Source organism: Pan paniscus, chromosome X, assembly GCF_029289425.2.
Source record: "Pan paniscus chromosome X, NHGRI_mPanPan1-v2.0_pri, whole genome shotgun sequence".
In the NCBI taxonomy this organism is placed as follows: Eukaryota; Metazoa; Chordata; class Mammalia; order Primates; family Hominidae; genus Pan; species Pan paniscus.
The window spans coordinates 48,612,424-48,627,314 of record NC_073272.2 but is presented as its reverse complement, the minus strand read 5'-3'; the positions used below and the strand labels follow the sequence as shown (position 1 = coordinate 48,627,314).

The window sequence follows — 14,891 nt, the reverse complement described above, 5'->3', positions numbered from 1 at the left end:
AAGTCAATCTATAAATAGACTGGGAGAAAATATTTGCAAACCACATATTTGACAATGGATTCATATCTCAAATTTATAAGTAATTCTCAACACTCAATAGTAAAAAAACAAAGAATCTGATTAGAAAACAGGCAAAAGACATATATTTCACTGAAAAGGGTATATGGATGGCAAATAGAAAGCTCTGCCAAAAAACCTTAAGACTAGCTCCTAGTTAAAAGGCAAGTCTGAGAGTAACTTCATACCATGGGGTATCTAAATAGGCCTGAATTTATATAGTACTTAAAAATGTTAATTGAAGTCATTTGATTTTGAAAATCTGTTGAAGGACATGAAAACAAATTATTTATTAATGTTCCAATATAATTTCATATCACAAAGATTTAATTTTTAAGGTGACTTACAAAATTCAGAAAGTAAAAATCACAAGACATAGTTTGACCCATGCAAAATGATGATAGTTAAGGGTTGCTGTGATAAGCAGCTGTGGTTGAGGAAATTAGGTACTCCAAACAAAGTTTAGGTACTCCAACCAAATCCTAAATAGGTTGAGCCTCCAATATGGCTGGCTTATATTGAAAGCCAAAGAGAAATCCAAGGAAGATGATAAAAGTATGGAGATTTCCATTAAATTCAGGAAATGAGATAAACATATTTCATAACAAAATTGTTCTCAAAGTGTCATCCCCAGACTAGTGGCATCAGTATCATGTCAGGAGTTGTTAGAAATGCAAATTCTCAGACCTCACACCTCAGATCTACTGAATCAAAAACTAGGGGTGAGGTTAAGAAATCTGTTCTAACAAGCCCTCCAAATGATTCTGATGCACCCTAAAATTTGAGAATTACTGTTCCATAGGAAAGGCTACATACTACAGTACAAGTCTTATTGATATTTTCTAAAAAACAGAAACTGATATACCTACCAAGAGCAACCAGTTAAGGATTTCATTAAGGAATTCAATATGATCAATAATTTAATAGTCTGCCTTGTTGTTCCATTAAAATTAAGAGTTTCGTATGATAGGCAAAGAACTATGGGAAACAGAAGAGATTTACCAACAATTCACAGCACTTATAATGGTAAATATTTGAAGCCCTCGGAACAAATATTAGAGCACTGAAGCCACACATGAATTAGGAACGCACATCCCTATATTTGAAAACAAGTTAAACTCTTTTAGTTTCTAAAATTACTGTTGTTCTTAGGCTGAGCGCGGGGGCTCACACATTTAATTCTAGCACTTGGGAGGCCAAGGCGGACAAATTACTCGAGGCTAGGAGTTTGAGACCAGCCTGGCCAACATGGTGAAACCCCGTCTCTATTAAAAATACAAAAATATCCAGGCATGGTGGCACATGCCTGTAACCCCAGCTATTCAAGTGGCTGAGGCATGAGAATCACTTGAACTCAGGAGGCGGAGGTTGCAGTGAGCTGACAACATGCCACTGCACTCCAGCCTGAGTGACAGAGCGAGACCCTATCTCAAAAAATTAAAAAAATGAAAATAAATTACTGTTCTTAAACTGTTGCTCCATTCTTGCTACCCTACTTACCCATGGCTCACTTATCAGATAACATTTTTAAAGTGGTACAGGGGACATTTTCCACTCAACCTAAAAGATTAAAATCACCTCCAATGAGTAGATAATTGATACTGAGTTACCAACAAGACTAAAGTCAAGATGCTAGTCACACTCAATAATCCTCGGAGTATCAATGGAATGGTGATGGTCAACTCAGCAGCAGGGCTGCTATATTTGTATAAAAATACTGACAACAAGGACATGAAAACACTCAACTCATATGTTCATTCATGATGCTACTCTGATTTTTAGGGGGCAGGAGATGGTGTTGATGATGAGCCAGTGAGTTTTGGGACATGTGCTGAGCAAGGCTGTGGAGTTTTCCTTAACAGAGCATAGGCAGCCTCTCTGTGGGTAGGACAGCCTCTGTGGGTAGGACAGCCTGGGTTTCTAGAAATGATTCCAACAAGCATTTCTGGACCATGACTAGGTCTTAAAAACCTAGTACTAGGAGCAGAGAATTCAAGGATGTTATCTCTGCCCTTAAAAAAATCTAATATGTAATAGAAATTGATGGGTGTACAATAAGATCTGCAATTTCTCACAGTAACCAGTAGGTCCCACTAGCCCCTTTATTTGGCACTCTACATTCTACCCATTCATTCATTCACTCAAACTTTTACTCAGCATTTTGTTTAATGCCAACCTTTGTGTAAAGTATTGGAAACACAAAGACCAGAAAGAAAAAATGGCTTCCAAAACCAGTCGCTACTCTTTAACTGAACTTATTACTTATTACTTCCTCTGGCAGAAAAGTCCTTCTCTCCTCTTTCTAAAACCAAAGCCCTCTTCTATTTCAATTTTCTTCTCAGGTCTAATGCAAATGAAGGCCATGTGCTTAGAGTCAACTCAATCATTCAGTAATCCCCTTTTATTTGGGTTTATGCATTTACAAACTCTATGTTTTTGGCCCTCTATTTACAGGTACCATTACTCTATGTTTTTGACCCTCTATTTATAGATACCATTACTTTAAGACCCTATTTTTTATATATATATATGTTATATATGTATATATATGTTATATATATATAAAACTTCCCACAGGTGTTTCTATAGTTTGAATGTGTCACCAAAAGTTTGTGTATTGGAACCTTAATTCCCAATGTGACGGTGTTGGGAGGTGGGGTCTTTAAGAGATAATTGGGTATTGAGGGTGGAGTGCTCATGAATTGACTAATGCTGTTATAGCAGCAGTTAGTTCTTGTGGGAATGAGTTCCTGCAGGAGTGAATTAATTCTCACAAGAGTGGGTCATCATAAAAGTGAGCTTGGCTCACTCTTGTGATCTCTTAAACACATGTTCACTTGTCCTTCTTCTTTTCTCACATGTTATGACACAGTATAAAAGCCCTTCAGAAGCTGCTGCCATGCCCTTGGACTTCCCAGTCTTTAGAACTGTGAGCCAAATATTTCTTTATAAATTATACAGACTCGGCCAGGCGTGGTGGCTCAGGCCTGTAATCCCAGCACTTTGGGAGGCCAAGGTGGGCAGATCACGAAGTCAGGAGTTCAAGAACGGCCTGGCCAGCATGATGAAACCCTGTCTCTATTAAAAAAAATACCAAAAAAATTAGCTGGGCAAGGTGGTGCACGCCTGTAATTCCAACTACTTGGGAGGGTAAGGCAGGAGAATCTCTTGAACCCGGGAGGCAGAGGTTGCAGTGAGCCAAGATGGTGCCACTGCACTCCAGCCTGGGTGACAGAGTGAGACTCCATCTCAAAATAAACAAACAAACAAACAAATAAATAAATAAAACAGACTCAGGTATTGTTATAACAACAGTAAACAGACTAAGACAGGCATTATGTAATTAATTCTGTTTCTCTCAGAAGACTAATAAATGCTACTGACTGTTGAGTCAAGACTTGGAAATTCTTGTCTCCAAAATTTTATCATAATTTCAGATTGGACTTCAAATGGTTTTATCCTATGAATAATGGGCACATACTATGTCCCTAAATACATGAGCCTGACTTTATTGCTTATTATAGCCTGGTAAAATCTGCCACTGGTCTGAGCGAATTGGTGAAAATGGTATGTGACTTTGTACTATAAATGCATAATTAGCCACTCTAAGTTTCTCCCCAAGCAGCAGACAGATAAACATGAGAGCATTCATTCCCTAAGTCAAAGGTGCAAGCATGCAAATACCTGAGAGAAGGCTGTGGAACAGTGTCTGGACTGGCTGGTACCTGGACTCCCTTTTCCCATTCTTCCTTCCATGTATCAGCAAAGAGGTAATAGCTATCAGGATTAATGTGGTGAGAATCTGGAAGTTTCATGGCACTGATGAGGTCCTTCCGGAATACCTGGAAAGATATTGCACATATCTTGAGAAGACCATCACTATGCAACTGATACCATTCAATGTTCTCCTTTAAAAAGACCATCCCCATCCACTCTGCTTCCAACAAGAGAAACATCTCTAACTTCCTAAATGGCCAGATCAACTTCTGTTTGGAAAGGTTTGAAGTACTGACAAGGAAGCCAGCTTATTTGGGATTTAATAAAGGGTAATGCAGTCCTTCCTGAATTATTTTCTTGGGTTCTCTAAATTTAAACCAACAATACAGGTTACTCAAAACAGTTTGTATAAAACAATCCTTAACTTTCTTAAATTAAGTAACAAGTATCCACTGATAGTTAATAATTATTTGGGCATCATTTCATTTTAAAATTTATTTAGAAATAATTTTAGACTTAAAGAAAAGTTATCAAATAGTAAAGTTTCCATATATCCTTCACTTAGTTTCCTCTAATTGTTTACAGTTTATATAACCAGAGTTCAATTACCTAAACCAGGAAAGTAGCAATGCTATAATACTATTAACTAATGTATAGAATTCATTCAAATTTTCACTATTTTTCTCCCTAATGTCTTTCTGTTCCAGAATTTAATTTTATTTTTTTGAGACAGGGTCTCACTATGTTACCTAGGCTAGAGTGCGATAGCGTGACTTTGGCTCACTGCAACCTCTGCCTCCCAGGCTCAAGCGATCCTCCCACCTCAGCCTCCTGAGTAGCTGGGACTACAGGCACATACCACCATGCCCAGCTAATTTTTGTAATTTTTTTTTTGTAATTTTTGTAGAGGCAGGGTTTCAACAGGTTGCCCAGGCTGGTCTCAAACTGCTAAACTCAAGTGATCTGCCCGCCTTGGCCTCTCAAAGTGCTGGGATTATAGGCGTGAGGCACGGTGCCTGGCCTCAGAATATCTTTAATGAGGCAGTGGTTAAGTAGTGGTGGCAATTTCCAATTTGCTAAACTACTATCTTTGGGAAAGATGGTGCTGTGGGAAATCCTCCTTAGTTCTGGAAAGTGTGTGTCAACATCCTAAAATATTTCATTATTTTCCAAGTGATAGTCTTTATAAAATATATCAATTGATTACAAGATCATGCTTTGGGCTTGACTAATAATGAATAATGCCAAATGATCTAATTACAAAGCATAAGCCGTACCTTCATACTTGCCATAACTGCTTATGAAATCTGCTCTACATAGTTTCCTAACCTGAAAACATATTGCAGTGGATTGAATGGTGGCCTCCAAAAAGATATGTCCACATCCTAGTTCCCAGAAACTATGGATATTACCTTATTTGGAAAAAGGGTCTTTGCAGATGTAATTAAGTTAAGAATCTTCAGGTGAAGATATCATTCTGGAATATCCAAGTGGGCTCTAAATCCATTGACAAGTGTCCTTACAAGAGAAAGGTGGAGGGAGATTTGAGATGGAAGAGGAGAAGGTAGTGTGATCATGGAGGCAGAGATTAGAGTGATTCATTGATCCACAAATCAATCAATGCTGACATCCACCAAAAGCTGGAAGAGGCAAAGAACGAATCACCCTTAAAACCTACGGAGGGAGCACAGACTGGCTGATTTTTTACTTTTGGCCTTCATACTGTGAAAGAATAAATTCCTACTGTTTTAAGCTACCTCGTTTATGTTAATTTATTATAGCCCTAGGAAACTAATACACATGTTTACCAAACAGAAGAGTAACTTGAAGACTACAGACAAAGGTATACAAAAGCAGAGGCCAATGAAATGTGGTCCTTGTCTATGCCTTCAGAAATACTCAAACCTGGCCGGGTGCAGTGGCTCACGCCTGTAATCCCAGCACTTTGGGAGTCCGAGGTGGGTGGATCACGAGGTCAGGAGATCAAGACCATCCTGGCCAACATGGTGAAACCTCGTCTCTACTAAAAATACAAAAATTAGCCAGGTGTGGCGGCGCATGCCTGTAGTCCCAGCTACTTGGGAGGCTGAGGCAGGAGAATTGCTTGAACCCGGGAGGCGGAGGCTGCAGTGAGCCGAGATCGCGTCACTGCACTCCAGCCTGGGCGACAGAGCGAGACTCTGCCTCAAAAAAAAGAGAGAAATACTCAAACCTCCACGAAGGTGAAGTCTGGGAAACCACCAACCAATTCATACCTGTTTTTCTTAAGCAAATGAAAACTGAATCCAATGACTATTATAATTTTCCCTTCCCCTTTAGAGAAAAACAGGCATACGATAAGCCTGATTTCAATTTTACAAGCTAGCCAGATTAAAGAGCATCAGATCTAAGTTTTCTAGAGAAGTATTTTTACTTAAGGCAGAGTGTGAGAGGCTGCCTTATCTTGCTATGGAAGTCAATCTCAAGCATGAGACAGAACATAAAATGCTGAGTGGATGGGAATGTCAGTTCAGTACTCAGGCAGAAGATATCTGCAAAGTGATATAAAACATATTTACCAGACTGGTCTAATTAACCCGCTTTTGATAAGAAAAGGCATTTTTAAAGTTTTTGAACTGAAAACAAAATAACTATAGCAAATCCCGATTAGTGAGGAGAATTTTATATACAGACAGTGGCACACACATACATACATATTTGTATATATTTTCATAAAGAAACAATAAAAGAATAAACCAAAAACTTAACAAAAAAGGTTAACTCTGCAGAGCGAGGAGAAAACAGGGAGGGGAGAGAGACTTATAGAAAAGTTACCAAAATAGTTGAGCTGAATCTAGCTGGATCTCTCAATATATTTTGTTTTACAGTTTAAAGTCTGAAGCAGGCAAATACTTTATATAATTAAAAAATCTTAGGCCAGGCGTGGTGGCTCACACCTGTAATCCCAGCACTTTGGGAGGCCAAGGCGGGTGGATCACGAGGTCAGGAGATTGAGACCATCCTGGTTAACACGGTGAAACCACGTCTCTACTAAAAATACAAAAAATTAGCCGGGTGTGGTGGCGGGTGCCTGTAGACCCAGCTACTAGGGAGACTGAGGCAGGAGAATGGCATGAACCCAGGAGGCGGAGCTTGCAGTGAGCTGAGATCACACCACTGCACTCCAGCCTGGGCGACAGAGCAAGACTCCATCTCAAAAAAAAAAAAAAAAAAATCTTAAAGGAATATGGGTCTGGGACAGACCACCTGGATTGGTATACTGGTTTCACTACTGAGTGGCTTTCAGCAAGTTATCCAAATTCTGCGTCTCAACTTATCTATAAAATGGGGATAATAACACTCACCTCAAAGGGGTTGTTGTAAAGATTAAATGGGTGAACTTGTATAAAGGACTTAGCACAGTATGGAGCTCACAGTAATTTCCAAATAAATGCTAGATGGTGTTATTTTATTATCATCACCATAGCATTCCTTCTAAAATCAGAAACAAGTATATAACTGAGTTCTTCTCTATAGTCCACAAAGTAATTGTTGAAGGGGTAAGAGAGATATGAGTTCACAGCTCAGTTAAAATGTGCATGGTTTGGCTCCCGAAGACACAGTTCCCAAGCAAGAGCCCCATCAAGAACTTTAACCAACGTTCCAAAGGCCACAAGGTAATGTAGAAACTTCACAAAATAAAACACAGCCATTTGTTGCTAAATTAAAGATAATGAAGGAGGGATCTAGATGCTGATCCTGACCTTTCTAGGTAATGAAGTTGAGAAGTTTTACAAGTTCTTAATAGTGTGTCTATTTTATATGCACTGGTAGTTTTCCCAAAAGTTCCTGAAACAAAAAGGCTTTGTACTTACCAGATAACTGTTCATTTATGATCAAAGAGGGGATTCACTGGCTAACATACAGTCCAGAAGCTATGCCAAGCCCAACACTGTGTGCACATCTGGCCTGTCAGATGCTTGCAGAAACAAAGGAGGCCTCACTATGAATTCAATTAGAACATCAATGCTTAACCTGCCAGAGCCACAAAATGAAAATGCCCTTTGCAGACAACTCTGGCTTTTATTGCTCTCATTAACATCTCTCAGTTGGCAGTTTTTTAAAGCACAGCTCCTCTGAACATTTGTGTGACATTTTTCATAGGAAAAGTCAAAACATTAACTTCCTGTATGACACAAAGAGTAACACTGTCTGGTCCGTGTGAATAAAGCAGAGAGATTGATCAATTTTGATTCAGTCACTGAAATCTGAAGCTACACATAACTGACCACAAACTAACATGTCACCCCAAAAGCATAAAACAGCTACAAACTGGTAATTATATTTAAGCAAAAGGAATTAATTATAATTATACAATCTTTAGGCAAAAAAAGTTGTCAGGTTATCCAGAAAATCAATAGCAGAGAAAACTTAGCAAAGAACACTGTGCCTAAAACCCTTAAAAACTCTGTTCTTGTTTTGTCAAGACATTGCATCCCACATTGATTTTTTTCAATGAATCAAAAAGCTTATGTAATTTCTAAATTTAAAAATTTAAAACCCATGGAAATATTTTTCAAATAGTTTAAAATAACTCTCAGGTTTCTTATAAAGAATAAACAGAACGTTTTGATGGCTATGGGCTAACACCAACTGCAACATCAATTACCATAAAGCAATGTACCTTTGGGTTGCTTAAGTTGGATTATTCCCTTTCCCCCATATCAAACAGAGGTGTAATGGAGAAGGGGGAGCAACAAAGTCTGATTTAGAGATCTGAGCAATTTCAGCACAAGAAATAACATTTGAAGGCTGCTTTGCAAATTATTCTCCCTTCCCTCAATGTCCCTTTTTGTGTAATAAGTATGCACTTGTAGCTCAGTGCTTTTTATCTGCTGTAGGTCAGAAAACCAAGTAATTAAGCTTGTTAGAAATATAGGTACAATGATGTAAACAGGCTTTACTAGAGAGTATGTAGTGCTCTCCACTGAATTAAAATATATGAGCTTTCATTCTGTTGCTATGAAAGTCTTGGATAATAATGAGACTCCAGGCCTACAGATGATATGCAGTCAATGTTTTAAGATAGGTTGATATGTTTTACACACCAGACTAGTAGTCAAAAATATCCTAGCTTTTGATAAAGAATGGAAGACTTTTTAATAGTCTCCCAAAGTGCTGGGATTATAGGCATGAGCCACAGCACCCAGCCAGTTACTATGTACTTTTTCTAGGGATTAAAAACAACAACAACAACTTTACGAGTATGGGCCCTTTTAAGAATCAGATAAGGCTACTATCTCAGAAAAAAAAATTAACAAAGAACATACCCTTAAAAATCTGTATACAATTTCCAGAAGGTACACAAAGCCCCTGAACCATACAGGGGATTCACATATCCCTAGGAAACTCTTCTCTACAGGATAAATTAGAGGGAGATTTGCACAAGAATCTCACTGATACACTAAATATCAAAGAAAAATATGTATCTTTTAATGCAGCCAATTAATCCTCTGCAAAAGGGGTAATTTATATTGCATGTCAGTGACTAATTCCCAGTAAAATCATAAGGCTCAAGAATTCTGGTTTTGTCTCAGACCTGTAGTCAGAAAACAAAAAACAAAACAAAACAACCTCCCGTTTTTGTAAGAAGCAAATGGCAGGACAGGCAGCAAATTAACAAATTTTCATGAACCCATCAGAGAAGTGAATCACAGCACAAATACCCAATTCAGAGAGACAGGTGCCTGCAGGGAGACACAGGGCAGAGCATTTGGTTACCTGTGGCAGAAGCCACAGCAGGAACATTAAACTAGAAATTTTGAATCGCTGGATGCTGCGTGGGGACTGATATGAGAATATGAAGTTCTTGGGGGCTGTAGTTATGGGGGGGGTCCCACCCGCTTGCAAGCTTTTTCTTCAGGAACCCAATTAGGCTCACACAGGGAAGCTGGGGCGGGGGCAGGGCCAGGGCAGGGGGCGGTACCTGGAGAAAGCACCAGAGTGGTGCTGTCTGGGTACTTGGTGCTTAGTGCCCTGGTTCCCTTACCAAACAAAAGGCTTCATCTGCAGGGGAAGGGTATCAAGTGAGGACAATGGTGTAGTTTCATTACTGCTGGGAGAAGGGAAAAGCATCCAGCCTCAGCCTCCCTGTGTTACCTAACGGGCAAAAAGGTAATCTACAAGAGAGAGAACCTCAAGGACAAACGCTGAGAACATCAGAAGATACCTGCTACAGGCCAATGAGGGAATAGGGGGCAGGGGCAAAAAGGCTCTACCTGAAGACTACCTTCCCTACCACCACTTCCACCCCCAGAAACAGGACCACTATGCACCCTAAAGACTAAGAAAGAGTTAATGAGAAGATTAGCGAATACTGCCCCTCCCCCATACCCTCTACTACTCTAAAGACTCCAGGGATAATAACACTGGCTAACAGCTTGGGAGAGCTGCAAGAAACAAAATTCCTATGAGGACAAGCACAAAGAGACCTTGAGCCAAGAGGAGAGACAAAAACAGTGTCACTAGAAGAATCTGAAGTCTCTGTTACAGCAATAACAAATTTCTAACACTCTCATATATTGCTGGTGTGACTGAAAAATGATGAGCCCCTTTGGAAAACAGACTCGTAGTTCTTTAAGTAGTTAAATGGTTAAGTAGAGTTACTATATGACCCAACAATTCCACTCCTATGTGTATAGTCAAGACAACTGAAAACGTACGTCAACATAAAAACTTGTACCTGAATGTTCATAGCAGAATTACTCATAATACCCCAAAAGTGGAAACAACCCAAATGTCCACCAACTGATGAACGGATAAACAAAATGTGGTGTACTGATAAAATGTAATATCATTCAGTCATAAAAAGAAATGAAGTGGCCAGGTGCAGTGACTCACACCTGTAATCCCAGCACTTTGGGAGGCTGAGGTGGGTGGATCACCTGAGGTCGGGAGTTCAAGACCAGCCTGACCAACATGGAGAAACTCCGTCTCTACTAAAAATACAAAATTAGCCAGGCATGGTGGTGCATGCCTGTAATCCCAGCTACTCAGGAGGCTGAGACAGGAGAATCGCTTGAACGTAGGAGGCGGAGGTTGCAGTGAGCCGAGATTGCGCCATTGCACTCCAGCCTGGGCAACAAGAGTGAAACTCTGCCAAAAGAAAGAAAGAAAGTGGGGGGGGGGGGGGAGGGAGGGAGTGAGGGAGGGAGGGAGGGAGGGAAGGAAGGAAAGAAGGAAGGAAGGAACTAATACATGTTACAACATGAGAGGTGAAAACACTATGTTCAGTGAAAGAAGCCAGACACAAAGGGCACATATTGTATGATTCCATTTATATGAAATGTCTAGAATAGGCAAATCCATAGAGAAGGAAGGTAAATTAGTGGTTGCCAGGGGTTGCAGGTAGGGAGATTGGGGAGTAACTGCTAATGGGTAAGGGGTTTCTTTCTGAGATGATGAAAATGTTCTAAATTATGATTGTAATGGTTACACAACTCTGAACATACTAAAACCCACTGAATTATACACTTAAAATGGGTGAATTGTATGCTACAAGAATTATATTTCAAGAAAAGATGTTAAAATGGTTTTTAAAAGAGGGTGATTATTGGGGTGTCAATGTACACCACCTGAGAGGTCTTGATGTTCACTCTCTCCCAGCAATAATGAGGCACCTCTCCTCCTCAATGTGATGTTGGCAGACTGGGTAGGGAGCCTGGGCTGTCACCATCACTGATCAATAAGGTGGTACCTTCACTACCACCATACCCTCCATCATCAGTGGGGGCAACAAAGTGGTGGGAATTTCCACCTCTATGAAGCAGTAGAGACTCCCCAGCCCTGCTTCCCAGAGAGTGAAAGAGCTAGGATGGGGAGCTTAGGAATTCTACAACAGGTAGTGGAGAGTCAGGACCCCTCTTCCCCACTTGCCTGGTTATAGCAGAGGACTACTAAAACAGAAGATTTAAATAAGACTCAGTGTCTAATGACATAATACTAAAAAAGTCCAGGATACAACTGAAAATCACTCATCATACTAAGAACTGGGAACGAGAAGAGACAATCAACAGGCATCAACACTGAGATCCACAGATGTTAGAATTATCTGACAAGGATTTTAAAACATCCATGATAAAAATGTTTCAACAAGAAATTACAGACACTTTTGAAACAAAAAACAGAAAGTCTCAGTGAAGAAATGGAATATATATATAAAGAACAACCAAATGGAAATTTTAGGATGGAATAATGCAATTACTGAAATAACAAACTCATAAGATAGGCTCAACTAATGAATGGAATTAACAAACAGAAGATGGAACCAATGAACAAGAGAAATTATTCAATCTGTTCAACAGAATATACACTGAAAAAAAAAGAAAAGTGCCTGAGGGACCTGTGGGAAAATAACAAAAGATCTACCATTCATGCAACTGAAGCCCCAAAAGGAGGGGAAAAAGAAGGTGGAGTTGAAAAATATTTGAAGAAATAATGGCTGAAAATTTCCCAAACTTAGTGGAAGATATAAATCTACAGATTCAAGAAGCTGACTAAAGCCCGAAGAGGATAAGCCAAAAGAAATCCATGCCCAGGTACATCATAATCTAACTTTTAAAAACTAAAGACAAAGAAAAATCTCAAAAACAACTGGGAAAGAAATGACTACCTAGAGGAGAACAACCTATTTGAATGGGGGCAGATTTCTCATCAGAAACCATGGAGGCCAGAAGGAAGTAGCACAACATTTTCCAAGTGCTGAAAGAAAAGTACTGTGAAACCAGAATTCTATATCAAGTGAAAATATCCTTCAGGAATGAAGGAGAAATCAAGACATCCTCAAATGAAGGAAAACTAAGCGAATTTATCACCAGCAGACCTATCCTAAAATAACAGCTAAAGGAAATTCTTCAAATAGAAACAAATGAACAAAAAAGAAAAATGGGAACATCAGAAATAAAGAAGCATACAAATATGTCATATTTCTTAAGTGAACCTTAAAACAATTGTTTGAAGCAAACAGGTGCAGCAAGTAAGGCCAGGAAAATCAGAAATTGAGAGAAAAGTGATAGTCTGCTATCAGAAATAGGGCATAAACTGACGCTTTGAAAAAAGCAGCCAATGGCGGCAGGGCGCAGTGGCTCACGTCTGTAATCCCAGCACTTTGGGAGGCCAAGGTGGGTGGATCACGAGGTCAGGAGTTCAAGAACAGCCTGACCAAGATGGTAAAACCTTGTCTCTACTAAAAACACAAAAATTACCCAGGCACGGTGGCAGGCACCTGTACTCCCAGCTACTTGGGAGGCTGAGGCAGGAAAATCGCTTGAACCTGGGAGGCGGAGGTTGCAGTGAGCTGAGATCGCACCACTGCACTCTAGCCTGAGCGACAGAGCGAGACTCCGTCTCAAAATAAGTAAATAAATAAAAAGCAGCCAATGGCAATATTGCTTCAGTTTCAGGGGCCAAATAGGAAGAAAGAATTCACAGTGGTTCCATCTGATTCCTCAAAGGCTGCCTTCAGACTCACCTGTGAGTAGTGTGTGCTTGTCACCTTTGCCAATTCCCACTTAACTTTTACTTTTCTTCTTTTACCAAGGGTTCCTACCATACTCTCCTTGCTGCCTGGGTTCCCAGCCCCTGTTCAATTCCAGGTTTGTTCTCTCTAATCTTGAGTTTTGCTCTCACTTCATTATGGAAACTTTGATTATAACTACTCATGAGAAAACACTGGTGCTGTCCCATATTTCTTAACTGCCAAAGTTTCAACAAATGTTTACTATATACTTATTGTACCCTACATAATATGTCCAATGCATACTGGTTAATAAAACAAGATTCAGGATGAATAAAAACTTGAATGTCAGTTCTGCTTTTTTTTAATGACCCTGGGCAAGTAACTTCTCTGAGCCTCATCACCTGCAAAACAAACAAACAAAAAACCGGAAAGTACCTACTTTATAGTGTTACTGGAGGAATAGAACAAGAGTATATTACTTCCCCGACGTGCTTGATTATAAAAATCACCTGAGTCACTTTTTAAAATCCAGATCCCAGGCACTTTTCTTGGAAATACTAATTCAGTAGTGTCACAGGGTGGGGTAAGTCTGGAATCATTATTTTAAACAGGCATCCAAGGAGAGTCTCATAATTGTTTAAATTTGGGAAACAAACTATTTAATGTAAAGCTTTTGGCACATAAAACTTCAATAAATGATAGGTATGAGAGATAGGTATGATAATGTCCATGTTATGCTGACAAATTATCTCAGAGAGATGAAATAAGCCAGCAAAGCAGAACATGGGATCAAGCTCTTCTAATGCAAAGGCTAGTTTTGTCCTACAATATCACCAGGTTTTCCTTTTTATAACAGAATATTAAATATAAACGAAAACAATTTGCTTTCAGCAGCCCAGGTCCCCTATCCCTTGCAACAAAAAAGACTACTATTACCACTGCCTGGGAGGCAGTAGGCCTCAAAACCCAAAGCCCTTGAATTGCCTTATGTCCTAGAACCAGCTGTCGTCCTAAAAGGGTAGGTAGCGAGGTTTCTTTCTCACCATTCTGTAGTCAAAGTCTCCTCTAGACAGGTGGGAAATTTCTTCCACTCCTGTTTATGTGTGTTATATTCTGTATAACAAGTCTTTCTGTATGACATGGACATATATAAATAAACTCTTACATTCTATTGTGCCCAGAAAAATCCCTGGCCAAAGAAACAAATGAAAAGTGACCGCCAAGGAAGAGAGAAATGCTCTCTGGTGGACACACCCAAAAGTAACCCACAAAGAGTCACTCCCTTTCTACTAAGGCAGTGGGACCTGTGACTTGCTTCTAAACAACAGAATATGGCAAACATGATGGGATGTCATTCCTTTGATTAGGTCACATTATATAGCAAATGTGGTGGGGATGCCACTCCCATGATTATATTATGTTATGTAACACTACATCTTAGCTGACTGGAGGGAAAGACCCTCCTTGCTGGCGCTGAATAAGTACGCTACCATGTTGTGAGAGGATCTATGGAAAAGGCCATGTGGCAAGGAACTACAAGTGGCCTTTAGAAACTGAGACTGCTCTCTGCCAAAAGCAAGAAGGAAAACAGAAACCTCAGTCCTTCAGCTCTAAGGAGACA

At 39.7% G+C, this 14,891-nt stretch overlaps 1 protein-coding gene across 2 annotated transcripts in view; it reads right to left on the bottom strand.

Moving 5' to 3' along the window:
• The window catches only part of JADE3 (jade family PHD finger 3), a 149,223-nt gene that overhangs the window by 59,482 nt on the left and 74,850 nt on the right, over window positions 1–14,891 (bottom strand). For both annotated transcript variants that reach the window (XM_034950655.3, XM_034950654.4), the window contains exon 4: window positions 3,742–3,899. In XM_034950655.3, coding sequence (XP_034806546.1) covers window positions 3,742–3,899 — 158 coding nt within the window. The remainder of the gene's footprint in view (window positions 1–3,741; window positions 3,900–14,891) is intronic.